This window comes from Brassica rapa, chromosome A05, assembly GCF_000309985.2.
Source record: "Brassica rapa cultivar Chiifu-401-42 chromosome A05, CAAS_Brap_v3.01, whole genome shotgun sequence".
NCBI lineage: Eukaryota > Viridiplantae > Streptophyta > Magnoliopsida > Brassicales > Brassicaceae > Brassica > Brassica rapa.
The window spans coordinates 25,646,522-25,673,636 of record NC_024799.2 but is presented as its reverse complement, the minus strand read 5'-3'; the positions used below and the strand labels follow the sequence as shown (position 1 = coordinate 25,673,636).

Here is a 27,115-nt window from a genome sequence, read left to right as displayed (position 1 = left end):
GTGGTGAGAAGAATATGACACGTTGCAGAATTTGTCTGAACGAAATGCGTCTGACCAACGGAGCACATCCACAAAACCAAGACTCATCTCTTCTCCTGAGCCAAAAAAGAAAATGGCGAGCTCGCTTCTCACCTCGACGCCATTGTCCTCATCTTTCTTACCTGTTCCTCGGAGGCTGTCGGTTCAACATGGCCATTGTCAGAGCAAAAGAACACTCAGGTTCGGTCTGAAACAATCGTCTCTCTGTGTACGCGCCGCTAAACTCCCTCAAGGGGTATGTAAATTGTCTATCACACACTCTTTGACATAAAAATGTTTTTTTTTTTGGTTTTAACGATTCCCTTACTTTTGTTTTCTTGGTTGGGAAGGTGATAGTGCCAAAAGTGGAACCCAAGTTTGTACCAGCGTTTCTGGGATTCACATTTACAGCTGAGATATGGAACTCTAGAGCTTGTATGATTGGTCTCATCGGTACCTTCATTGTTGAGCTGGTGAGTCCAACATAGTTATTTAAGTGATATGCATATAGACAAAAGAGATTAGCTTAACAGATGTTTTTTTCCCTCTCTCTCTTTTCTTTCAGATTTTGAACAAAGGAATACTTCAAATCATTGGTGTTGATGTTGGAAAAGGGCTTGATCTTCCTCTCTGATTTTGCCATTCTTCTTCTTTACAAGCTTCTTTTTCTTATTTCTTATGGAATTCAACAATCTAAGAGCTTGCTTACAAGTTATAAGTTTCAGCATTTGCATATAAACACATACTGAGAACTGTCTGATTCTTATAAGAGATTATAAAAAGCTTTAATAATCTTACAAAGATGTATTTCACCTGTTAATTGTTATGTATAATTTTGAGTTCTGTATCCACAAACCTAACTCACTTCACCTATTATGAGGAATCCAAATTAAAAAAAAAACAGTGGAAATAACTGACCTAACCGTCATCATAATTTCACAAACAGATGTTCTTGATCAAGCAGCCTCTTGGTTTTGAGCTGAGGCAGCTAAAACGCCTGAGAAGGGACGAGCCAGAGTGCTGTGAAGTTGAAAATCTGCTGCCTTACTCACCAAAAATTTGGGAATATATGATTTGGATCACTGCTAAGGTTTTGTTTCTGATGAAACGGGGACAGAGTCAAAAGCTGTACGGAAGCGCAGACCGGAACCAATGTGCCTTGATGTAGGGCAGAGCCAAGAAAGTACGTTCGGACCCAAAATCTAAAGAAGGAACAAAGATTAAAACCTTTTTAACTGATACTTAACCATCTAAAGGAAGATAAAAGAAATATTTATACCAAGGTCAGGTTTTCATATGCGCCAATGTCATATGGATGCTTGTAGACTTGACCACCTTTCTCTGCTAACCACATAGCTCTTACTCCTTCGTGGTACTGCTCAATTTACGCAACATGTATTAGCAGATGGAATTAAAAAAAAAAACTGGAGTTAAGAAGAGAAGTAAAAAAGAACAACCTCGATGGTTGTTTTGTTCTGTAAGCTGAGGTAAATGTGCCATACTAGAAGAACACCTAACGCGATGCTCAATGAGATAAGTACAAAAGATGAAACCACCTGAGAAACAAAAAAACCATAAACATTAGAAGGGAAAATGATAGTTGCTTGTAGTTTTCAAAACAAATCATCACTTACATATATAGTTCTTAGATAGCTTCCCATTTCTTCGTCTTCATCTTGAGATTCAACAGTAAGGCTTCCCACAAGCAATACCTAAGAATCCAATGAATATACACATAAGGCTCGTATATGAAGGAGCTCAGGGAGATACACATTGAAATTAAGAAATGTACCAGAGAGTACACACACGCAGTCACCGCATAGACAACAAATACGAAGAAGACCTTGTAGTTAGTGTGTCCAACGCAGTTATTGATCCAAATACAATGGTGGTCCTTCAAATCACAATACAACTTATTTAACATAAATATCACTTAGATTTGGATGTTCACTTTGGCATGATGGGACATAAGAGAATACCATTCTAAGCACACATCTTTTGCAAACTCGGCAATGATGAGCCCGCGGAGGTTTGAAATGTGAACACTTTTGGCAATATCTCAAATCCCCTCCCTGAAAATGACGTAACCAAAGCAAGCAGTGAGACAAACATTCACAAGTGAAGTTTCCCAGACAGTGGTAAGAACAGAGTTTCAAGCCTCAAAAACATAGCTCAAATATGATTGAGGAATCTTAAAGCCTCAACCTTTAAGGTCATAATCAGAAAGTTAGCTACAAATCTGATTAGCTTCAAAAGTTCGCCTCACACAAGACATGGAAACAATACTAATGGAGCAAACAATCAACAAGAGATGACTACATGTAATGATCCTAAGTTAGGAACAAATCTGGTAGCTTGAAAGGTTCTCTTCCAAGCCAGTAACTTTAATGGATATGAAGGATCATAACTCTGAGAGAGAGAAAGACAATAAAGAGTTGACCTTTCGCTTAATCTCGTGAACAGGACTCTGCTGATCTTCAACATCCGGCATGTAACTGAGTGGAACCCGACCCGGATCCCTGAAAACCGCGATGGAGTAGCTGTACACACACATCAGAGCCAAGGCCGTGAACGCGGCGGCGTTAGCGATTCCGGGAGATGAAGTGAGGCTGAACCACCGATCGATGAAAGTGAAAACCGTTGAGAAATAGATGAAACCGATCACCAACATAACCACCGCGACGGGGAGAGAGAACCCGACTCCTTTCCGTTTCATCTTGTTCTTTTCCTCCTCCTCCGGCTAACAAACGTGGAGGGTTAAGACGGAGCTCTGGCGTCGCAACAACAGTGTCTCTCCGGCGAATGGTTTTTTTTTTTATTATTTTCTTTCTTCTCGATTATTGTTGTTGGAGTATGTCTGAAGCTGTTGATGATTTTGGAGATGTGTCATGTCTTAAACTTGAAGCTCCTCCCACTAACTGAAATGACCCTTTTATTCTTACACTATCTCTAATTTCACCCTCTTGTTTTTATTTAAATCTCAAAGGTCCTTATTAACATTCTTAATTATGGGAATGTCTATGTTTCAAATATGAATTTGACCGGTAAATATTCAAAATGAGGCTTCCAATAATTATTTTTAAAAATTATATTTTCTAAACTTTCTATCCTTTAATAATAGTAGATCATCCTTCGTATGTAATATTGTAAAAATGTTCTACTTCATTTTATTTTATGCTAGTATGTCTCCCGTGCTACGCACCGGGCATTATTATTTACTAATTTTAAAATTATATAATATATAGAATTTACAATAAATATGTTATTGATGTAAAAAATGTTATTTTGAAAGTTAATAATTTGTTCAGACTATTGATGTCATTACTTCTTGTAGTCTTTCTGTTCATCTCTTATGTTTTTTTGTCTTTCTTCATTTTCAGTGATATATTTACTAAGAAGTTTTTATTTTTGCTATAAAAAATTGCTAACATTACATAATGAGATAAAAACGCAAACGGGTGTATTGATTCAAAAGTATACCAAACTAATGTAGCCACGTTTTATAAGATTATGAATATGGAAGACGAACTTGAGGCTAAGGTCTTGATCTGAATAGCAGATATAGGCCCTTCTTTTGTTTCTTCTCCACCTAAGTTTTTAAGTCACATATTTTACACCAGATTACTTTTTTTTTTTAATAAGAACCACATTAAATTTTTCTTCTGGTGCTTCTCAAATTTATCAGGGGCCTTGTTACTCCTAACTAAGTGTGCATTAAGATGAGCTTTGTACTTTCATTATTTGAATTGTCACCACCAAAAAAAAAACATATTTCAGTAAATTGTGAATTAATTTATTCCACTTTTCAAATGTTATTAACCTGATTGGTTAGGTTTACCTTTTGTATCACGATACTGCATCAAAATACGTAGATTTCCCAATATCTAGAACAACAAAAGAAATGAAATAGAAACTATAAGTAGGTGTTTGATAAAAATAAAATAAAACTATAAGTAGGTGAGAGCATAGAAGAAAAAAGGTTCATGAACAAATTAACATTACACAAATTACCAGTTTAGCAAAAAAAAAAACATTACACAAATTATGATATGAGTGACGAAGTCTTACTAACCTGGGTTTCAACTTTCATCGTCAACTTTTCTGCAACCTTCGCCAAAGAAATTCTGGGTTTTTTGTATTCTTTGAAAAGAACTTATCTCGAAAACTATTGCTGTTCAACTGCTTAGCCAGAGATTATATCCATTCAGAATTGTACTCTCGTCGGAAACCAATCCATCTATCTAGTTAAAATTGCAATTTCTTCAGACTTAGAGAGAGAGAGTAAGTGGAATCATGAGAATTTAGGAAACTGCAATGAATGTACGTAAAGATAAATTTGAATTTATACCATAGTGAGTAAAATCTCAGAAAGATTAACAGTTCCAAAGATCGTGATGGTGTAGTGTGAGAAATAAAAGGGATTTTATTTGATGTAGATTTTTATTCTATATTAAAAACAAATAGAAACAGTTTAAGAAACAAAACAGCTTTATTTTTTTATTTTTTTGCATTTAATATTTTCTTTAAACGGAATTGTTTTTTATTGCTTTTAAAAAAATTTCCATGTGGCAATTATTTTTTTTGTTCTTTTAAAGTTTTTACACATGGCAATTTCTGATTCATCGTGCGACTTGCGCTTTAGTATATAAGGGATAATAATAAACTAAAATGTACAATGGCTAAAACAATATAAAAATAACTTGGGTTTTTTTTTGTTTTGTCTTGTTGAAATTTATTTTGTAATATATTTATATATAAGCTTATGTAGCTTAGATAAAACTATATATAAAATTATTATAAGATATTGCTATTTTTGTAGACTCAACAATAAGTGAAATTTCACATAAAATTTTGTCTAATTATATTTATTATATAAAGTTTCTATTATTAACTGTTTATTGTAATATATTTTAAGTGGTATGTTTAGATAATTTATGATCAATCACATTTAAACCTTTAAATATTTTCATAAATTTTTGAATTTTACAATTTCTGGGTATTTTTAACATTGATTTATTTGCGTCAAATTAAGTTAGAAGTTTCATAATTGTATTTGGATATTTTTTCCTTATATATGTGTAACTTTGAGAAGAAAAAATTATGGTATATGTAAAAAAAATTATGGTCTGGATATTTTTGCTTAGATGGATAGATTAAAAATTTAGAATTTCATAAAAGAGATATTTTATAGTTTTTGAAGAGCCTTGGGGGCGTATGGGATTAACATTCCAAAATCTTGAACACCTAAAATTTATATGTTTTATCCGCATGATAAAATAATAAGATGGAGAGAATACACGCATCTGTATTTTTAGAGGAAATCCCTAGACTATAACTATAACCAATATGTATTTTTAGGTGAAATCGGTGAACCAAAGAAATACAAGTCTATATTTTATGTATCAATGCATGTTTTTATTTTTGCTGAAATGTATTAATGTCATGTTCAACATATAATAATCATAACATAAATTTTGATTGTCTACTGTGTTTTAGTCATCAACCAAAAATTTTATTTAAGAATTATAGGTGCGTAATCAATTAAAATAAATAATAAAATATGATAAATATGCCCAAAATTTATACATACGAAAATCAGTCCATCATAATATATAACAAATGTAACCAGATTTGAACTATACAACGTTTAATATTTTTGATATGATGTTACTTCCACATTGCATTTATTTAATAAGAAATACAACAGCCCCATTTATTAGCCTCGCATAGATCATGAATGCTGCAATGAAAATCATGAGATGATTCAAGTTCCTATCTCTCCTACAATAGAGCATCACAGTCACCATTCATACAAGAGCTTTGTTTTGATATATGAATCAAGACGAGGTTTATGCTCTTCTATCGTCTTTCTCGTGATCGAAATCATTTTCAGCATCCTGTTACGAACTCTTCCCACGAGAACTCAAGAGCAAAGCATTCTCATCGATCTCTTCTTCTTTGAGAAACTCGCCCTTGATATCTGCTATATACCTATCTGCAATGGCATTATTTGCTCTCCATGCATACCTTATGCGACGAGCTCTCCAAGGATTCATGACGACGATCTTGATTCTTCGTGAACGAGCTCAGAAGAGTGAGAGAGAGAGATGGGAGCGAAAAGTGTTTTTTTTACATTGCATTATTATATATGAATTAATATAAATCCAATGCAAAATCTTTAATTTATCCACACAAACCCTTTAATATTATTCACACGTTAGCAAAGATGTTTAAAAAAAGTAGCATATTCACTAATGTGTGATCTGACTACCGAGATTTAATCATTTAACACATGACTAGTGTGATGGTAATGGTATGAATTTGTTTTATGGTTGGGATGAAATAAGCATTGGTTATTTGGATGAGAGAGGGCTCTCATCCTGATAGTTTAAAGTAACAGGCCTACAAAAGCCCAATATCGTTGTATTTGGGCTCAAGCTTTAAAGCCCCGTAACGTTAAAGGCGTCATTGTCTTTACTTTTATACCGGCCTTCTCTTCAAAGATCGACGAGGTTTAAGATTATACTTCAGAATGTTGTAGCAGCTTCGCGAATAGTCTCTGGTCGTTTATAAAAACAAAACCACCGATAAGCCGTCTCTACCTCTTCATTATTACAAACGAAAAGACACAAAACCTTCGCTCTTTGTAGTTTCCCTCTCTCAATCTTCTGTTCCAAGTTACTTTTTTTTGCGGTTCTTCAATGGCGAAAGACGGACCCAATTGGGATGGATTGCTTAAATGGAGTCTCTCCCACGCCGACGGTACTCAACCAACTCGCCAGTTGAGGTACGAAGCTCAGTTCCTAGTTTCTTAGGTTCTGTCTCGTCGTTTGTCCGAGACTAGATTAGGATGCTTGCTTGGTGGGTTGTTATAGATTTGGTTTTCACTTGAGAAAGATCATTCCTTTGAGTGATTCTAAAGATGGGCCTGTGTAAAGTAAGGTTTTTTAATCAGCATCGGTTAGATGCAGTTTTGTGATTTGTCTCTTTTCTAGTTCGATATTGGGTTTGGTGTTTGTAGTGTATTGTTTTGTTGATTGAGTTGTTTTTGGTGAGACAGCGAGGAGGATAGGAAGTGGTTTATGGAGGCTATGCAATCGCAGACCTTAGATGTAGTCAAACGCATGAAGGAGATTACATTAGTTATGCAAACACCTGAGCAGGTTTTGGTGGAACATGGAGTAACACCTGAAGATATTGAAGGTGATTTATTCAACCTTAACATATAGTTTCTTCTTGGCTTATCTTGTGCTGGTGTTGATTTGTTTTTAATGTTGTGGTAGATTTGCTGGATGAGTTGCAGGAGCACGTTGAGTCCATCGACATGGCTAATGGTAAAGTAACGATATCTTCTTAATTTGGAACTTTGGTTAGCTCGTTTTGAATATTGGTTTACTTACTGTTGTGTAGATCTTCATTCGATTGGTGGCTTGGTTCCTCTTCTCGGGTTTCTTAAGAACTCTCATGCTAATATCCGAGCCAAAGCTGCTGATGTCGTGAGCACGATAGTTCAGAACAATCCTCGAAGTCAGGAGTTGGTTATGGAAGCCAACGGCTTGGAGTCATTGCTATCAAACTTCACTTCGGACGCAGATGTTCATGCTCGAACTCAAGCTCTCAGTGCGATATCATGTAAGCCTGGCCTAAGTAAAGATTGAGATTGTCATGTTTTGGTTGTGAACATCTCTGCTAAAGACTAACTGTATCTTATCTTATGCAGCTTTGATTCGCCATAACAAACCTGGAGTCACTGCTTTCAAGCTTGCTAATGGTTACGCTGGGCTAAGAGATGCTTTGGCATCTGGTAGTGTGAGATTTCAAAGGTAATCTGAATGCTCTTAGTCCTTACGGTTCTACAAGTACTTCAAACCTCGGTGGATTCTTGAATTGTTTCTGTTTCAATATCTCAGGAAAGCCTTAAACTTGTTGCAATATCTTCTCCAAGAGGATGATTCAGACCGCAGCATCGCCACCGGACTCGGCTTTCCCCGAGTGATGATGCATCTGGCGTCTAGCGACGACGCAGAGACAAGAGAAGCTGCTCTCCGCGGATTACTCGAGCTTACAAGAGAGAAAAACGACGGAAGCGGAAGCAGCAGCATCGAGAAAGGCGACGAGAAGCTGAGGCAGCTGCTAGAAGAGAGGATCGAAGGGATCAGCTTGATGTCACAAGAGGATCTCGGAACGGTGAAAGAAGAGAGACAGCTCGTGGATTCGCTGTGGAGGGTTTGCTACAACGAGCCTTCTTCTCTTAGAGAGAAAGGGCTTCTTGTGCTTCCAGGTGAAGACGAGTTGCCTCCTGATGTGGCGAGCAAGCTCTTCGAGCCTCCTCTCAGAGCTGCTGCGGCGAGTCGTGATGCCACTGAGAAGAAGGAAGAGCCTATCAAACTACTTGGACCCGCACCATAAGAGTGTGTTATAATGCTTTTGTTTGTTCTTGTAACGTTTCAAAGTTTTCAGAAAAGATTTATAGACTTCAATGTGAAAGGATCAATGTTTACGTGATATAATCACTTTCTATTTTTTTATTATTAATCAAACTAAAAGTCACAAGACATATTTCAGGCGGACATTGTGCATATATCTGAAGCAACTCTAACCAAACGGTTGATGGAGTGTGAGTCTAGCTAGAAGTTTAAATGTGAATATATCTGAAACAATTCTAACCAAACGGTTGATGAAGTATGAGTCTAGAAATTTAAATGCGAGTTTAGTTTGTTGAAATTGTTCTCTAACTGTGTTCATATTATCTGATAGATCATTGTCTTGGAGGTTTTATGGAATGTTTTGGAGTATTTTTTGTTTCTTTCTAATTCTCTTTAGGGTGTTCTTGTTTGTATCCTCGAATATGGAACATGAAATGAAAAAAAACAGGCAGCACTTTGTCCTTGTCTCAGTCAAAGAGGTTCTTGTTATGAGCATCTCCATTCCTCATCTCTAATCTCTTTCAATTCTCGTTACAAGTGTTTTTTTTTAAATTGAAAAAGAGCATTTGTTGCATTGTTTATTTCTAATTAATTTAAGAATAATCAATATGATAAGGGCAAAGCTGATTTGACATCTTGTAGGAATTAAGCACTGTAAACACTCTCCGGTTTATCTTATTCTGAATTGATTGAAAAAGCCGGTTTGGTTGAATTAGTTGGTCGGTATAAATTACTAGAATAAACCGGCCGAGTGAGAGAGAATAGGTTACTAGATATGGTAAAAAAGAAGAGACGAGTAACGGTAGAGAAAGAGCAGGGCATGATTAACCTCTGTTGGTTAGCCGTGGTTCTTAACTCATGATTTGATATTTTTTTTGTTTTTTATTTTTTTACATTTTTCGATTAAGAGACGGCTCTTATATCTCTTTTATTTAAAAAATGATTCTTAACTTTTCTTAATTAAAACCTAAAAGCTAATAACCGTTTCTTATTGAAGTCAAGAACCCCAGTTATAAGAAATGGTCTTATTGGAAAAAAAAATCCTTTTTTTTTGTCTTTTACTTATTGCAGGATGAGACATTGAGACGAGCACTTTGTACCTATAACGCCGCCGGAAGAAAATAGCTAAATGCATCCCTTCCTTTTCCTCCTTTAGACTCGAATTGATGTCAGCTTTATAACATGTTCAAGGGATTTGTGGTTGGAGTCCTGTATGTAGTTGTGTATATGCTTTGTAATTGGTTACATTGATCATGAGTTCCATACTCCTATTTATGTAGTTTTATCAACTGGTAAAATGGATTTAGGCAGTATCATTAGGTGAGCTAGAAGGCTGGACGAGTTTTTGAACCTGGTAACTTTTCAAAACTCAATCTCTAGGAAACCTCATGCCACTTTTGATTGGGTGGTTTGGTTTCGGCTTCGAGCTGCAGGGGAAGCAGTTGGAGAGAACAATATGTTTGCGAAGAGGTATTATGATTGCGTACTACTCTATTGCATGTATGGCCTCCTTGATGTGTGATTTTCTTCGTGCCCTAGAGATAGTCTATGCATATGGAGACTGATGTGTAGACTCCAAAAGTGGATTTGGTAGAATTCATTTACTTGTGGATGTTAGCTTTGTCTTTGGTCCACCGTTTTTTTCATATATTTACGAGTTGGCTTTCCTTTTCATAGGGCTGAGTTTACCAAAGGAAGTTGTTACACCTGCGATTGGTGTTGGCTGGGAGATGGCAGTCGATGGAGTTTTTCACTATATCTCTGCCTTCTTCCTTGCGTTTCTATTTTTAGGATGTTCATAATCTTTTAACTTGTCTAGACATTAATAGAGAGTTTATGATGCTGGGTGGAGTTGAGTTTAATGGGGTTTGTTTTCTTGTATTGGAAGGAATCAGAACATGATGAAAATAACCTCTGAATTAAATTGATTTGGATTATTAGTACATATTTCTCTGGAACCAAAAAATTGATTTGGATACCAAACCCAAGTAAACCAGTTCCGGTTTTTTTGTCTTTGGAAAGACTTTTTCCCCTTTCATATCAGATGGAAATATAAAATCGAAACATAAATAAAAGACCAGGCCGGTTAATTCAAATCAGATTGATTCACTTAACCGTAATTAACAAACCTATATATAATGATTTCTTAGCTACTCTAAGGCTTCTCTCTCACAAACTCAAAGCTCATGCCTCCTCTATTTTAAGATTTATTTTAGTTTGTATTTGATTCATTCATTACTCTTGAAGTCTTCTTTACATAGTCATTTGTAATGTAGATCATTAAATTTCACAAATCAGCAAACAACAATGTAATATGCTCTCTTCTGAAACAATTTGTTATACATTAATTATGCATTATTCTTTTTTTGATCAAACAATAAAATTGTTCTTTAATTGTGCATTATTCTTTTTGATCAAACAATAAAACAACACTTAGCTGCTAGGCTGCAACTTGGTTACGGGTGCTGGTGCAGCAGTGTCGACGTTTAGACTACCAACGTCTTCGGATAAAACAGCGATCGTCGCTTGATGTGCAGGTTTTATATTGTCTGATATATACTTTGAAAAAACTATTTGAATGATCATATCGGCAAAATTGAAAGTAATGTAATTTATTTTTGACATATGTCACAATTTTAATTATTTTATTGACACATGTTGCAATATGTTAATTAACAACTTTGATGAACGAAGCTTTATATAATAAAACATCAAACGTTAAAAAATATAAAAATAACTTATTGTGAATATTTATCAAATAATGTAATGGTTAATGAGACCATATATTTACATATCTATTCTATTAAAAGGGAAGCAGTCTTGATAAATCTACTTATAAAGGTTGTTTGGACCTTTTTTTTTTGGTCTTCCTTATATATTATATGTTATCCATATTTAATCTCAATTTGTTATCAGCAAAATAAATATTATTAATTGGGCTTTGAGCATTTAACTTAAAAAGATAATTTAACTGATACAACTCATTCAGAAGAAAAAAATTATAAATCCAATTAACTTTTATTACAGAAAAAAAAATTAACCAAATTAACTTTAGACACTTTTTTTACAAAATCCCAAATTATGAAGATCATTTTATACATAAATACATATAAATGTAAAATTATTTAAATTGTATGGATTTCTAATAATAAAATATCTGTCACAAACTGATTTTTTTTTTAAAAAAAAATTGATAATAGTTTGATAGAAAATTTAAAAAGGAAAAAAAATAATACTTGTTTCACTATTTTGGTAGATTGATAATTAATATATTTATGAATAAACTTAAAAATATTTGTTAAAAGAAATTTTTTATACAAGTCAAATATATATTAATATATCAAATATTTATAAAACAAAAAAACAAATTATATTTTTTCTCAGTAGGTTAATAACGGTCTTTTTGATTTTCAGATATTTTTACTATACTCATTTTATTATATTCTATTTCACTATATATGAGTTACTAGATCTTACGGTTCGACCACAAGTCTGATTCGGATATGAAAACTCAATGAAAACATTGTACCCGACTGAAATAATAATAATAAAACAGCTTTAAATATTTTAGATATCTAATAATAAACATAAATTCATTTAATATTTGAGTTTACGGTCACCAAAAAAATACCCGCGCTTCTTAAGCGCGGGTCAAAATCTAGTGATTTCTTAAAAATAAATACTATTATTTTATTATTTATTGATTTGTGTTATATTTTGAACTGTTCCAACTTAAAAAAGAAAAAAAAATATTAATTTATATTGTTTATTTATTTATCGAGTATTAATGTATAGAGGTTCTAATGTATGTGATTAATCACTCACTAAATGCAAAGCTGATTCATACTTGACCTCTTGTAGTAATCAAACATTGTAAACACTCTCCGGTTCATCTTATTCCGAATCGATTGAAAAAGCCGGTTTGGTTTGGTTGAACTATTATTCGTTGAATAAACCGGCCCAAGTGAGAGAGAATAGGTTACTACTAGTTATGGTAAAAAGAACAGACGAGTAACGGTAGAGAGAAAAAAAAAACCCTTTTTTTAATTCGTCTTGGTGTCGATCCAAAGTCTCTCCTCTTTCTTTCTCTCTCTCTCGTTCAACGGGCAATGTTTTATTTCGAATAAAGTTTCGTCTTTTAACGTTCTTGTTTCTCCTTCTTCTGCTCCTGCCGAATTGGTCCACCAATCTAATCTCGATGAGCTGCAATTTCAATCCATCGTCTTCTTCCTCCCGAGATGAGGTTTGTTCCCGAATCTGATTCTTGTGATCAATTGAGTTGTTTTAGGTCTGGGAATCGATACAGATTCATGTGATTAGAATTGTTTATAAACCCTAAATTTTTCGATTTTTGTGGTGAGATCTGGGCGTTTACTTAATGGAATTGAGATATGGATCTTTACAGGAAGTGAAGAAGATGGAGGAGGAGGATGAGTGTGTAGAGAATAAGCAATCAACAGCTGCTTCTTGCTCCTCTGTATCTGAAGGCAGTGGTGGTGGTGGTGGTAGTAGTTTCCTCAAGTCATCTCCTGCTGTTGCAAGTCCTCCCACTGTCTCTCCAACTCATAGGTGAGTTTAATTTTCATTCTTCTTCTTATTTATTGAATAAAGTTTACAAATTTAAATTCATATCATGGGAGATTTGATATTTAGGAGGACGAGTGGACCTATAAGGCGAGCCAAGGGCGGTTGGACTACTGAAGAGGTTAGTTAGTGTTTGCTTTGTCTATGGTAAAACTTGTACTAGTTCGGTAAGTTTTAGATGTTTGTTTTTTACTTGTTTGCAGGATGAGACATTGAGACAAGCAGTTTGTACGTATAATGCCAAGAGCTGGAAGAAAATAGGTAAACGTTATAACTTCCCTTTCCCCTTTAGATTCTAATTGATGTCACAGCTTTGTGGTTGGAGTCTTGTATGCAATTGTGTATACGCTTCTGAATTGTTTTACAGTGACTATGAGTTTTATCAACTGTTCTTGTTGTTTGAATTTTAGTGTGTATTTTGTTTTTTTTTTGTTCAGCGGAGTTTTTCCCTGATAGAACCGAAGTTCAATGCCTGCACCGATGGCAGAAAGTTCTGAATCCGGACCTTATTAAAGGACCTTGGACGCAAGAGGTTCGATTCTATTCCTTTGTTTCTTTTCGTTTTTGTTTGCTTTTCATTGTTTGTATGAGAGCTTTAAAGGTTGTTTTATTTTTCAGGAGGATGAGAAGATCGTTGAACTTGTCAAAAAATACGGTCCTGCGAAATGGTCTACTATCGCTAAGTCTTTAGAAGGTCGAATTGGGAAGCAATGTCGAGAAAGGTAACACATATGAGAGCAGAAAGCATTTTTTTTCTCGTTATAGTTGTTTTTAGAAGCTTCAATGTGTTTTTGGATATGTATGCAGGTGGCACAACCATTTGAACCCTGGTATCAACAAGGAGGCTTGGACCCCAGAGGAAGAGATAGCTCTCATGAATGCTCATCGAGTCCATGGAAACAAATGGGCTGAAATCGCTAAGGTCTTACCCGGCAGGTATACACTCTTCCTTGGTGGATGCTTCAATGGAGTTAGGACTCTTAGCTTCTTGGTTTAATGAAAAGGGTTTACTTGATGCAGAACCGACAATTCGATAAAGAATCATTGGAACAGTTCATTGAAGAAGAAGTCAGAGTTCTACCAAGCTAATGGCGCCTTACCACCTTCAGCAGCAAAGAACGGTGTTCTTGATAGTGCTACTAAACGTCCATTGTTTTATCAGAGAAGGGATTCTGCTATACAGATAAACAAACCAGATGAAGACGGAAAAGACCAGCTAAAATCTTCTGTTCCGCTAGAAGAAGTAGTAGCTGCTTCACCACTGACCAGTGATGAGTTACCTAGGCCTGAGCCATCGCCGGAGAATGGTTACCATCTTTACTACAAGAACCCTCAAACAGAGTATAACATGGCGTCTGAAGCGGATAAGCAGCGTATGTACGGGTACGAATGCGGTTGCAGTCCAAGCGCATCGCCTGTTATCTTCTTCACTCCACCGCCTCCTAGTAGAAAAGAGTACTTTAACGGTTTGCGTCCAACAAGTCCTGAATCTTACCTGAGAGAAGCTGCTAGAACTTTCCCAAACACGCCTTCCATTTTCAGGAAAAGACGGCGCAGGACTGTTGTTGTTTCTGATAGCGACAACAAGGCCGCGAAAACAGATGAAGAAGGTACTAAAGAGGCTGTTGTTGTTGTTGATCAGAAGGTGAATGAGATCTCAGAGAGCCCTGATATGGAAGAGAAGGAGAGCAATGATGGATCAAACGCTTACAACTTGTCTCCTCCGTACCGGATAAGATCCAAAAGAACAGCTGTTTTCAAGTCAAGACAGCTTGAGTTCATCTCTCCAGAGGAAGCAAAAGCAGATGATGATGATGAAACCAAATCATCTGAGAAAGATAAGGTGCTTGATGGGGGAGACTCTCAACTCCCAGTCTAAAGAAAAGAAAGACTTAATTTTCTCCATTACACGCTGAATTTTTGTTATTGGTTTTTCTTGATAATATCTTTTGTTTTATTTTTTGGGTAACTTTAAAACTGTATTATACCAAAGAATAATTCACTACACCTCATTAATTAGGTTCGGGTTAATAATACCCAAAATATAATGTCATATTTAAATTTGATGAAATTGAATATTTAATTTTCTATGAAATATATCATAAATTATATGCATTTTTAAAGGCTTTCTATTGATTTTTTTTTGTTTTTTAGAATAAAAAAATTGTGAATTTATTTTTCTATGAAATATACTATTCCCTGCGTTTCAGTTTAAATGTCGTTATAGAATAAAATTTTCGTTTCAAAATAAATGATATTTTATAATTTTAATGTAAAAATTTTAACTTTATATTCTAATTTATTTTTTCTATTAGTTGAAATGTTATTATGTGTATAAGTAATGATGTTTTATTTAGAAAATATACAAAATTAAATATTTTCTTAATTTACGTAGGCAAATATAAAATAACAATTAAAATAAAATGGAGATAATTTATATTATATGAATCTTAATAAAACCAATAAATATAAGAAAACTGTGAATCTTTATAAAATAGGTAAAATTATGAATTATAAAACTATTTATGTAACAATTTTCATAAATTATAATATCATAATAAATTATTATTAATCATGTAAAATATCATATAAATCTTTTTAGTTGTTACATTATCGAAAAAGGAAAAGAGAATAAAAGCGAAATAGGAAAAACAAATATAAAAAAAAAAGGAAAGAGAGGGAAACAGAGTGGCTATATACATAGCTACAGAACTCAAACCAACAAAGAAAAAAAAACCTAACGACTCAGAGAGAGAGATGGAAGGTCAAGGAGTTTACGTTCCCGCTTTCAGAAGGAAGGAGAACACGATCGACGTGGAGCGATAATCATGGGACGAGCTCAAGAGAAGAATCAACGCCTTGGTGAACAAGGTAAGCGTTCACAATCTGCGTCATGTAGTTTTAGAACTCTTTGAAGAAGACCTAATTAGAGGAAGAACGGACGGTTATACAAGATCATACAGAAACTGATCTTGTCAGTCTGAGGAGGACAATTTACCAAACGATCATGTCGACTCTTAATTTCGAGGAAGCAGGGCATAAACTAGTCCAAATCCGACTCGAACCGGGTCAAGAGATGGAGCTATGCGTTATGATCCTCGAATGTTGCGCTGAGGAGAAGACTTATCGTTCCTTCTATGGTACTTAGCACAAAGGTTCTGCTTAAGAAGCAAAACGTACAGAGAATGTTTCGAGAATCTGTTTGTGCAGCAGTACGCGACGGTTCATCGTCTGGAGACGAATAAACTGAAGAATGTAGCCATGTTCTTTGCTCACGTGCTAGCCACGGATGCTCTTCCGTGGTGTGTACTTGCTAATGTGAGTCTGACAGAGGAAGACACAACATCTTCTTCCCGTATCTTTCTCAAGATTCTTTTCCAAGAACTCTCTGAGCAAATGGGAATGAGAGCTTTGAATGAGAAGCTTCAGGATCCGACCATGGAGGAGACTTTCGAGTCAATCTTCCCAAAGGACCATCCTAAGAACATGAGGTTCTCCATCGACTTCTTCACCTCCATTGGACTTGGGGACATCACTGAAAAACTCAGGCAGCTCCTGATAAAGCGTCAGAGGATTAATAGATGAGACGGAGAAGACTAAAAGAAGAGGAGGTTAATTAGTGTAAAAGCTCTTTTACTAATTTTTATTGTCTCTTTATTTGATTTGAAGGGTCTAAATAGAAAATCAAATAAAGGTTTTTCATATCGATTGCCTCGTTTTTTTACTTTGATGAGCTAACAAAAATTCAAATATGTTTTAAAGCTATGATTTTAGTATTTGGACACAATATCTTTTTAGTTCAATCCTTTTTGTATCTACTGATGCTTTGTTGAGCCTAATTTATGTTCAAGCTCAAATTAGAGTAAGAACAAACATAAAATTGCCACCAGGATGATAGAAAGCTTAACTAACACCTCTGTCCAGACTCTAATCATGTAGTACAAGTTGTGATTCAATAGAGAATGAAGCTGGAAGAAAAACATAGCAAAGATCAACTACAGGGCTCATGTTCTTGTCAGATAAGAGACTGAAACAAGAAAGTATCAAGAATCATGCCGAATCTAGAATCACATATTTGTAAGCATTAGTGCAGAGCCACAAAGAAGGGACTCTCAAGTGCTGCTGCTATACGCTCTTTATCGCCTAGTTGTTTATTGACTGCAATTTTACACCAATTTGAGAATCAGACTGGAACATTTATTCCAACTACAAACCAAAACTGTTATAAACAAGAGTAGTTTGAAATATTGTACCTGCAGCCTCAGTTGCATGACTCCCTGGTGCTACTCTAACATCAACCTAAACACAAATATGCGCAAAATTAACAAAGAGAGTTAATCACATTCAGTTAGCTTTCCACTAATTGGGTTTGATGAACTAATAAAGATTAAAAGATATTTCAAAGTTATGATCCTATGACTTCTATTACCATAAATTAGCTTTCCACTAATGTGATATTATTTTATATCTATTGTTGCTTTGCTAGCACCTAAAACATAATCTTCCAGCTTAATTGGTTACAAGTAGAAATATTGCCAATGGAGAAACCTCCATGTTCATAATTTTAACAAGAAACTTGTCTAGAGAGATCGATATTTGAGTATAGCATGAAAGTGTGATTAAATATTAGAGAATGAAGCTGAAGAAACACAATAAAGATTACAAGCTCTAGTTCTGAAGTATGGTATATTCATATAAAGATATACTGAAATAAGATTAAATCCTAAACGGATGTGCCAAAACTAGATGGATCCAAAATCACATATTTGTAAGCATTAGTTGAAAAGATCCACAAAGTAGGGACTCTCAATTGCTGCAGCTATACGCTCCTTATCGCCTAATTGTTTATTAACTGCAATTTTCACCAATTTAATAATCAGTCAACTTTGATCTCAAAAAAAAAAAAACCCAAACCGGTTTAACAAGAGCAGTCTGAAATGTCATACCTGCAGCCTCCGTTGCATGACTCCCTGGTGCCACTCTAACATCGACCTAAACATAAATGTGCACAAAATCAATAAAGAGAATTAGTCACATTCAGTCAGCCCTAACGACTCTGATGACTATTAAAGAAACTAATTAATCTTCAATAGCAACCGATCCTTGTAACCTTGAATCGAGTAGGAAGGCTTTTAAGAAGTTTTGCGTAGATACAAAGGCCAATAAGGTGGGGGACGTGACAATGTGGAAGAGTTGGCGTGAGCGTAACTCTGAATAAAAAAGACACCACAATTTAGCAGACTGGACTGAAAAAAAAAAGTAAATTCCCACTTAACTTTCTTGGTTGTTTACCTAACGTAACTCTTGGCATCATCAACTTCAACTGATTCTTTTGTAATCACACGGAGGTCCTCCAGTGTAAGCTCAGAATGCTCTGGATCTTTGATATCTCTTATATGATTTGTAGATCGTCAAGGAACAAAAGATATATAGGTTGATCAAATAATAAGCTTAACGACGAGAAATTTAATGTTTGTAACGGATTAAGAACTAAAAAGGATATCAAAAATCTCGAGCTGGTCTATTGGTTCTGCAGAGTACTCATCGGTGTTGCTCTGATTAGCACGAACAAGCTGCTGTTTCTTAGGGTAAACAATTGGGTTCTCATTAACCAATCTGGAATCCATGTTTCTCTCTTCAACATAGAAGCCCTCAAGATGTTACGTCTGCATATATATAGTAGTCATGCAACGTAAATTTTTTTTTATTCTACCGATAGAGACCTACGCGTGTTTAACGCGAACGGCGTCGTATTTCCAACTTTAGTAACCCATAAGGCCAACGCATGGTTGGACACGGCCCATAATTTAATTTAGGTATCAAGCCCTCTAACCGCATCCACGTCAGCTAAAATAATCAACCAATAAAAATCAATGTTTTTTCCACATCACTTATGCCTTCTCCGTGTGGGCCTCTGCGTTTCCTTCTCCGTGTGGGCCTCTTCGTCAGCATCTTTTTATTATTTGTACGTCTCACAAAAATTCAATTTAGGATCTCTTAAACTAATAACGAATTAACCTAATCCAATTCATTGCTCTGTCTTCCACTTCCTCTGTTGGTTTGCCGCCTGCGCCCTTTCACTGCTCATATCATTCCCCTCTCCATTATTAATTTTTATATAACTTCGACAACTCAAGCGTTTCGTAACTGATAGAGGGAGACCACTATAAATAGCAGAGGCCCCAGCACCGAGATCAACATCTGATCTCCCTGCAAGTTATTATCCAACAGTGTCTACGGCCGGCGATGCCCTCGCTCGCTATTTTTGAGGATCTTCGTCATAGATGTTTGGGTGGCACGGCTCCGTATTAACCCGTAAGTCCAATATTCACGATTCCAGTCAAAGCTTGAAATCGTTTAGTTTAGGATTTCAATTTGTTTCACTTTTGTAAGTGTTTGTAATAAAATAATTGAAAAAGTGGTATTTGTTTGTATGATTTGTTGTAGTATTCTCATATATTTATGCTCATTTATGTGATTTGGCAGATTGCATGCAAGGCAAGGGAATCTTATGATTTCCAACCAGGTGTCTTAGCGGCTGATGCTATAACTCTTGCATTTGTTTGTCTTAATTTATTTAATGTATGAAAATTCATGGTATACTTTATGATCCAGTTTATGTTGATTTGCAGATAGAGACTAGAGAGATTTAAGCTTCTCTTCGTCTTCTCCGATGAGAAGAAGGACCTACACTCCGTCATTACCAAGTGGTTTGGAAGGAGGAATCAAAGCCCAAGCCCTAAATGAGGTAGATATAGAGGTCGTAGCAAGAGCTTCCTGACAAGTGTTTCGGTTTACAATCTAAGCTATGATTGCAGGTTTATATTTGTCATATCTTTAATTCTCTTTGGCCATTTTCTTTAGGACGCCTTTATTTTTTGGATACCTCTTAAGCATAGTTAAGCATGAGGTTCTCTTATATGTTGAAATTTTTTCAGAAAGTAAATGTATATCTCAGACTCCTAGATATGCTTGGTTTGATGAGTGTTTGTTTTATGATAAAATAAATCTGAGGGAAAGATATGAGATGGGATTTTTTTGGTAATCTAAATTATTATTGAAGCTTCAACGGCTGATATTAGCAAAGCTCAAAAAAAAATGAAGGAAAGCCGACGAAATAGCAATATAGAAATTGTAGTTGTGGCTTTTTAATTCATGTACTTATAGTTTTGGCTTTTTCAATGTGTTGACTAACTTCAATGTGTAAACTTTTTCATTTTCAGGCATTTGGCAATTTCTGTTTCTCCCTTTATACTTCTTTCTTTCACGAAAGAATGATTCCAGGAGGTTTTGGTTAGCTCAATTTTTCAAAGACAGTTAGATAAAATTTTCACTAAATTTAGAGTGTATGTACATTTATTTCATTGTGCAAGATGTAGCTAAAAACGTTTTTTCTTTTAATTCAAGGATGGAGAGAACAAAACTCAACGTAAGCTTAATCTAGAAAAATTAACCATATTTATTATATTACAAAAAAAAATCAGTTTGAGTGAAATTAATTATATAAAAATTTGGATATTTTAAATCCAAACAGCTAATTGACCAAAATTAGAAAAGCATCCAAAAAAAATTGAAATAAAATATTAAGTAAATAAACTAATAAGTGTATATGTCACTAACGTGTAGAGGTGGGAAACATCCGGATATCTGAAAAAATTATGGTATTCAAGGATTCATCGGATCTGTAGATTTAGTATCCAAATTCAGATTTATGGCGTCCAAATATCCGGAATTCGGATAGCTGTCAACATATTGTATTATCTGCGAATATTCAGATCCGGATTCTTAAAAATAAATTTTAAAAATAAAAATATTTTTATAAAAATACTAAAATTCTAAAAATAAAAAATAAATTAAATATTTATACAAAAATTATAAATATATATGTATGTGTATGATATTAAAAGATTAAATATAATACTATTAAATTTATTTTATCTATAAATATTAATATATTAAATAAAATTACTAATAAAACTAAAAATTTAATATATTTTTAAAAAGGGATTTGGATTCGGATTCGGATTCAGATTCAGATATCCAGACCTAAAATTAAAATATCCGAATTTGGATTCGGTTTTGGCGGATCCAAAATTTATTATCCGGATCCAAATTTGAATGGTTCGAATATCCTATTTTCATAGCAGATATTTCAGAGCAGATATCGGATCGAATTCTGATATCAGATAATAAATTTCAGGTCTACTAATATGAGTCCAAAAAACTTAACAACGAATAAATCGACCAACCAGCAAGCAACGGGTGGTATAAAAATTCCTACTATGCTAATACAATGACAATGATTGCCTTCTCTTCATGATGCCAAGTACTATATCCCCATCATTGTATATGCAAATCTGAGAAGCCAAGAGAAAAATGAATCATGCGTATACAAAAAGAATGGTACAGAAGTAAAATATCAATGATAGACAAACCCCGCGCTTGCGCGGGGCACATCCACTAGTGGAATTTAAAAGAACTACTATTATATTAGAGAATCATTCACGTTCATTCCATAGAAAGTACAAACTGACTCATCCGTCACACATGGCAGAGACATCTAAATATGACGTCAACACAAACGAAAACCATTATCGGCTAAAAGACAAAATCCTGCAGCCATTATTACACCGTAAAACAAAACCTAGAACATCATTAGGGTTACTTAATATAATTAAACTCTGATTATCTCTGCCTCCTTAGAAAGGTTTCATTATTCATTTACAGGTGCAAGGGTCACACTTGCAGTCAGATCCACACTTGCATGCATCGTTCTCAGCGACACCCTCTCCAGAAGCCTCGTACTGGTTCTTCATCGCCGGTGCAACGCCGAAGACGAAAGTCTCGGTCGTGGTCGACTCGCCGGAAAAGCCCAAGTCCGGGTACATTTTGCAACTGCGACAACCGAAACATCACACGTTACGATCAGATGAAAACAGAGTTTAAAATAGAAAATTGTTACAATCGAAAACTTAATTAACAGAGGCTCGAGACATACCCTCCGCAACCGTTGCCGCACTTGCAGCCAGATCCACAACCACAGTTTCCACCACAGCAAGACATTTTCTCGAGAAAGACCGAAGAAATAGCAGAGAATGTTAATCAAATTGATCGCTGGTAGAAAGTTATCACAGAATGAATTTTTAGATTGATGAAGCCTCCAACTTTATAGGCTAAATGAGAGAATACTGACCATACACGTGTCGCAATCCCTCTCCGCTCTTATCTCCTAAAATTAAATATCAGTCCACATATTAGTCCTTATTTACGGCTTTACCCTTCGAGGCATTGATTCTCGTACGTCGGTTTCAATAATTGTCGGAACAATAATTGTGGAGCGTGTGTTTGTTCTGGTACGTCCTAGAGCGTTTTGGAGTTCCGTGTGTTACAGCCTTATCACCGTCCAGTATTACACCGCCTTTTATGCATATCTAAATCTACGGTTGTGGTTTAAATTGTTTTTAACCCACATGCACGCATGACACATCATTATTCTATTACTAATGCTTTTGCAGAAAAAAATTGAGATTTTTTTTTTACTTTTTAGTGAGATTTTGATTTTTTTTTTTTTGGAAAAGGAGATTTTGATATTTTTGTTTAAGAGCAATTTGAAAAGAGCTTGAAAAATGAAAAATTCTTAACAGAATTCAAAGTTTGAGATATCTAATTTTTTTTTTATTGTTCCTAAAACCTCATTTCTATATGTGTTCTACTTCAAATACATAATGTAAGAAATAAACACAAATATTAAATTTACTAATCAAAGTCAACTAGTAAATCTAAGAATTACTTTTACAAGGAAAATATCCAAACTACTTCTTGTAAATGAAATATCTAAAAATAAATCTAAGAAAAGAGTTTTTTTTTAAATAAAATATCTAAGAAAAGAGTTCTTTCTTGTCTTCTTGATATTATTAGAGAACAGAAAAGGAGAAGGCGAAAATCTTTCAAAAGGAGAATTCACTATGCGTGGTCGGGAGAGAATATAGGAGAAATCATTTCCCGAATCTTATCCGAAATATCAAATATTACAAATATGAAAAGTGGTTTTTATTGTTGCCAAAGGCACATGCTATGCAATCAATGTTTTCATGTACTTTTTGGCAAATAAATATATTCAAGATTCTAGAAATGAAAATATCTTGGGGTGAAAGTTGACAAGTCCCGCAACAGAGAAACACTGTTTATATACTTTCTATCGACGAACGAATGTCCATTTTTTACTTCTTTTTTGGTTTTAACCTGTTTGATAAGGTTTTAAATTTTGGGGGTGTCTTAGACTCTTAGTCACAGAAGAATGAAAAGAAAGAGCATAGTTATAACTTATATCACCTGTAACTTTGAGTTGGTACTCATCTGTTGTCAGCCCCTAGCTAATGGACCCAGGGCCGGCTCAGTTGGGGGGACAAACGGTGGGACCGCCCCGGGCCCAAGCCCGTGTCCCCCCGTATAATAATAATTAAGGGCCTCAATTTTTTTTATAAATTTATATTTTTATATATAAAAAATTTATAAATATAATAAATCAAAATAAAAAGGGCCCAAAATTATTTGATATGTATATAGTTTTTATTTTCATTACAAATATATACAAAATATTATATATTAAATTTTAAATATTTTAAACATTATATGTATATAAAATTTAGAGGGTAAAATTTTTTTTTTTGCCCTAGAGCCTCTAAGAATGTTGAGCCGGCCCTGAATGGACCAACCATGACCAGTTTATCAAACTAAAAAGCATGTGAATTTGTGGTTACTGGTACAATAAGATTACGATTATGATATGGTTGGCAAAAATATGGCATATTGAAAGCAGGGGATGTTGTTTCTCCTTACCAAATACAGTTAAGTGACCAATACAAAAAGATACATACCGTCTAACTATATATTATGCCAAAATAAAATGGTCATTCTCTTCTTGCATTATATATCATATTTGCTAAACTAAATATTTGGTTATGGAAAACAAAGCATATTGTGTATGCCAGAAATAGATAACATAACAAAAAACTAAGTGGATCACACACGGTTTTTTATTCACATGGAAGATTTCCAAATTCTTCCTTCAAGTGAAATCACAATCACAGAAACATCGTCATGATACTTGCGACGATCTCCTTGAGGTATCTCCAACAATTCGTGGAAATCCATACCTGAAAACCAAACAAAGTTGTACGTGAGTTTTTTTTTAGCGTTTTGCATGGTAAACTGCGTTTGTGTTTTGTTCTTAGTACCATATTTTTTGGCAGCTCGAAGGAGGACTTCTTGGATGAGATGCTGAGCAGGATCGCCTTCGGGGAAGGCTGAGATGAAAGACTCAACCTCGAAGATGACTTCCTCACTGGAGAAGTATTCATACAATCCATCAGAAGAGAGGATAAGGAACTTATCATGCGGCGTGAGTCTGTGGTGGTGAAGCGACGGGGAGCACGTGATGTACGGCGATGTTCCAACGTAGTTTATTCTGAACATCTCTAGAACCGCCTTGTTCCACTTCGGCTGAAGAAAAGCGTTTAATCTTTAGCTAGATATATAAGGAATAATAAACACCTAATATATAGTCTGCCATGAGTATAGACAAGTGAAACTTTAGCATGTGGCCCCCAAAATTAAAGAAATAATTTACGTAAATATAAACCCCAAATTTATATAATTTTTCTAATAGAACTTTTTACTAGATTGCTTATAACCCATAAAATCTCACCATGATATGAACTACTACCATGCGTAGTCCACTTAAAAATTCAAATTATTCTAAATAAATGTTCATACTTGTTTGAGAAATCCAGCGCCAAATGCACGAGTGACCTTGAGGTAACCTTTCACTCTACCATTCTCTATCGCCAATGGATCATCAGAATGTTCATTCCTGATTCTTCTCACTTCCTAAAGAAAACTTAAGATCAGTATCCTCATTATTTTCCGAATCAAAACAGAACAGTTTGTAATAAAAGTGTTACCTCTTGAACGTTTGTGCTGTGTTCCATATTGAGCTGAACAGGAACCAGAAGACTGACTCTTTTTTCTCTGACCAAACAAGTCTTTAACGGACCACCCTCTTCCTTGATTCTCTGAAGATCATTCGCCACCTTCTTCCTCCCGAGATACGATCTTTGCGCCAAAACCGCTCGGCTATCTCCGACGCTCATCACGTAAACGTCTTCACCTTTCATTAGTGTCACAAGTACGCAGGACCCCATCAAGGCTAACACTGGATTCTCATCCACCGTTTGATCAAACGCTTCCTCTGTTTTCATCAACGCTTGTTCAAGTGCTTTCAGCACGTCTTTGTGGTTAATCATCTCCGAGTCAGATTCTATATAATTCTGTTTCGAAGCGTATCTCCATTGCAGCTTCTTCACATCCTCAGCTATGTTTCTTGAGTCACAAGCAACTATGTTTCTTGTGTCACAAGCAACAGTGCCTCCTTCCAGTGTACTCTGTTTCCTTATCTGGGACTGACCTTCTTCGCTACATGATGCAATATCATCGGAGTTGTTTTCGTCGTCCCATAGCAACCCTTTGAGCTCTTTGAGCACGGCGGTGTAGAGATTGTTGAGAAGATAATCCGGTGGATCTGGACCGTTGAATCCGTCGTAAATACCCACGAAAAGCCAACCGTTTTCCTCAGAGAGGATGACGTGTACTCTGTCTTCCCCTGCTTTACCCTCCGCCCATTGAATCTTTGGCTCCTCTAGAGAACACTCACTCTTCCCCTCTTCTTCTTCTTCTTCTTCTTCTTCAGAGTCTTCTCTTTCTTTGGTTCTAGGGCTCTCTTGGCTGCTCAGACTCGTGCTTGTGCTTGAGTTATTGATCTCAGGTCTATGATGATCCGAAGTTGATGAATTGAAACTGTTGATTGGCTCGATCAAGCCCTTCTTCGAGCGAGATTGATTGTTAGATATCAAGTTTGTGAAAATGGTTTTAAACGTGGCAAGTCTCTTGTTCGGTTTAGGTTTAGAAAATGATTTGGTCTTCTTTTTCTTCTTAACCAAACCGGTTTCGATCGGACCGGATAAAAACCGTCGCTCGAACGGACCGGACACGTGACTCGGCTTCTTCGTCGGACCACGCGGCACAGGCTTGAGGGGAAAGGAAGCGAACTTGTTAGAGCTCTCAAACCCGGAGGCCTTTAACGACAAGTCCGTTGAGAGAGAGTCAGAGAGCGACGTTGAGTTATTGGCGCTAACGGAAGCGCCGGAGATTGAACGGAAAGTGGTCGTAGTTCCAGGGATCGGGTCGGGTTGGAGAGACGGTTCCCGCGTGAAAGAAGGTCTTGATCCGTCGAGGACTGGCCGGACATAGCTGAAAGAGTGACCGAGGTTGTCGTGAAAGCGTTCGACACCGCATCGTCTCGAAGTGTCTCCGGCCACGCAACAGCCACTTGCTCCGTTTCCCATTTGTAGACGAAGCAAGAGGTTAACTTGGGAGCTACGCAGCTACTAACGACACCGTTTTAGTGAAGATAAAACGCGTCGTTTCGCATGTTGGAGAGTCGAGAGGAAAATGTTTGTGGAGACGTTACTATGAATAGCTTCTTTGGGTATTTATCATGTGGGAACAAAATCGTGAAGATGATGAAAGGAGTTGACTTTTTTTAGGAGGTTTATTCTGTTGGTCGTCACTGGAATTAGTAAAGCCTGTAAATAATTTTTATTTATTTTAGATATTATAAATGAAACTTTTGACACGAGATTGTAAATATTAGATTTTCCGACAACGGAATCATTAACTCATTTTCGCCAGAAAGTATAAACCTGTATAAGTCTGGTTTTGTATTTTACAAATACCTTTTGTTTATGATAAAGAATTCCATCATTCAACTAAATCAAATTAATTTGTTTTCGTTATGAGGGAGTTGACTTTGAAGAAGGGTACGTTTGGTTTGATATATTGGAAAAAACAGAAAAGTATGAGATTACTAAACTAATGAAATGCAAAAAGTCAGATAAATTAGATGTTAGTTACATGATTAATGTGACCAGTCAGTACCAAGAAACTAATTGTGCGAAGCTTGCTTTAGCCTCTATCTAGGGGAAGCAAATCTATGTGCTGACGACTTAGCAAATATACCATTCAAAAAT

The 27,115-nt window shown here is 35.4% G+C and overlaps 8 protein-coding genes and 1 long non-coding RNA gene across 11 annotated transcripts; 4 read left to right on the top strand and 5 right to left on the bottom strand.

Moving 5' to 3' along the window:
• The first annotated feature begins 9 nt into the window (after positions 1–9).
• LOC103870551 (light-harvesting complex-like protein OHP1, chloroplastic) lies at positions 10–26,545 on the top strand. Of its 2 annotated transcripts, XM_033292025.1 has the most exons (6): positions 10–274; positions 369–491; positions 584–668; positions 13,208–13,212; positions 15,992–16,002; positions 26,532–26,545. In XM_033292025.1, the coding sequence occupies exons 1-3, from the start codon at positions 113–115 to the stop codon at positions 650–652; spliced, it is 354 nt and encodes a 117-aa protein (XP_033147916.1). In that variant the 5' UTR covers positions 10–112; the 3' UTR covers positions 653–668; positions 13,208–13,212; positions 15,992–16,002; positions 26,532–26,545. The 2 variants fall into 2 exon arrangements, with proteins under 2 accessions (XP_033147916.1, XP_009146936.1); XM_009148688.3 differs by lacking the exons at positions 13,208–13,212; positions 15,992–16,002; positions 26,532–26,545 and having other exon boundaries at positions 584–851.
• LOC103870552 (probable protein S-acyltransferase 16) lies at positions 779–3,177 on the bottom strand. Its single transcript, XM_009148689.2, has 7 exons — positions 2,459–3,177; positions 1,998–2,090; positions 1,811–1,912; positions 1,653–1,730; positions 1,476–1,574; positions 1,298–1,393; positions 779–1,220 (listed from the first exon to the last, which is right to left on the bottom strand). Exons 1-7 carry the CDS (start codon positions 2,732–2,734, stop codon positions 1,104–1,106), a joined length of 861 nt encoding a protein of 286 aa, XP_009146937.1. The 5' UTR covers positions 2,735–3,177; the 3' UTR covers positions 779–1,103.
• Positions 6,533–8,575, top strand: LOC103870549. The gene is made up of 6 exons (XM_009148686.3): positions 6,533–6,805; positions 7,079–7,221; positions 7,302–7,352; positions 7,429–7,650; positions 7,739–7,841; positions 7,929–8,575. Exons 1-6 carry the CDS (start codon positions 6,720–6,722, stop codon positions 8,425–8,427), a joined length of 1,104 nt encoding a protein of 367 aa, XP_009146934.1. The 5' UTR covers positions 6,533–6,719; the 3' UTR covers positions 8,428–8,575.
• Positions 8,411–11,456, bottom strand: LOC117134152. Its single transcript, XR_004458329.1, has 2 exons — positions 9,830–11,456; positions 8,411–8,753 (listed from the first exon to the last, which is right to left on the bottom strand). It is a non-coding gene; the product is annotated as an uncharacterized LOC117134152 (long non-coding RNA).
• Positions 12,163–15,137, top strand: LOC103870548 (transcription factor MYB3R-3). Its single transcript, XM_009148685.3, has 8 exons — positions 12,163–12,687; positions 12,850–13,013; positions 13,098–13,149; positions 13,232–13,289; positions 13,466–13,560; positions 13,647–13,750; positions 13,836–13,964; positions 14,049–15,137. Exons 1-8 carry the CDS (start codon positions 12,643–12,645, stop codon positions 14,905–14,907), a joined length of 1,506 nt encoding a protein of 501 aa, XP_009146933.1. The 5' UTR covers positions 12,163–12,642; the 3' UTR covers positions 14,908–15,137.
• On the top strand, positions 16,009–17,935 carry LOC103870762 (pre-mRNA-splicing factor CWC22). Its single transcript, XM_018659136.2, has 2 exons — positions 16,009–16,168; positions 16,360–17,935. The coding sequence occupies exons 1-2, from the start codon at positions 16,036–16,038 to the stop codon at positions 16,611–16,613; spliced, it is 387 nt and encodes a 128-aa protein (XP_018514652.1). The 5' UTR covers positions 16,009–16,035; the 3' UTR covers positions 16,614–17,935.
• Positions 17,683–18,995, bottom strand: LOC103870761 (protein AE7-like 2). The gene is made up of 5 exons (XM_033292029.1): positions 18,564–18,995; positions 18,321–18,437; positions 18,139–18,238; positions 17,975–18,020; positions 17,683–17,880 (listed from the first exon to the last, which is right to left on the bottom strand). Exons 1-5 carry the CDS (start codon positions 18,653–18,655, stop codon positions 17,804–17,806), a joined length of 432 nt encoding a protein of 143 aa, XP_033147920.1. The 5' UTR covers positions 18,656–18,995; the 3' UTR covers positions 17,683–17,803.
• Positions 21,498–22,234, bottom strand: LOC103870546 (metallothionein-like protein type 2, MT2-18). The gene is made up of 2 exons (XM_009148684.3): positions 22,027–22,234; positions 21,498–21,923 (listed from the first exon to the last, which is right to left on the bottom strand). Exons 1-2 carry the CDS (start codon positions 22,089–22,091, stop codon positions 21,746–21,748), a joined length of 243 nt encoding a protein of 80 aa, XP_009146932.1. The 5' UTR covers positions 22,092–22,234; the 3' UTR covers positions 21,498–21,745.
• LOC103870545 (probable protein phosphatase 2C 36) lies at positions 23,816–26,525 on the bottom strand. 2 transcript variants are annotated; one of them, XM_009148683.2, is made up of 4 exons: positions 24,992–26,525; positions 24,804–24,917; positions 24,266–24,530; positions 23,816–24,184 (listed from the first exon to the last, which is right to left on the bottom strand). In XM_009148683.2, exons 1-4 carry the CDS (start codon positions 26,429–26,431, stop codon positions 24,069–24,071), a joined length of 1,935 nt encoding a protein of 644 aa, XP_009146931.2. In that variant the 5' UTR covers positions 26,432–26,525; the 3' UTR covers positions 23,816–24,068. The 2 variants fall into 2 exon arrangements, with proteins under 2 accessions (XP_009146931.2, XP_033147842.1); XM_033291951.1 differs by having other exon boundaries at positions 23,816–24,530.
• Positions 26,546–27,115: the final 570 nt, after the last annotated feature.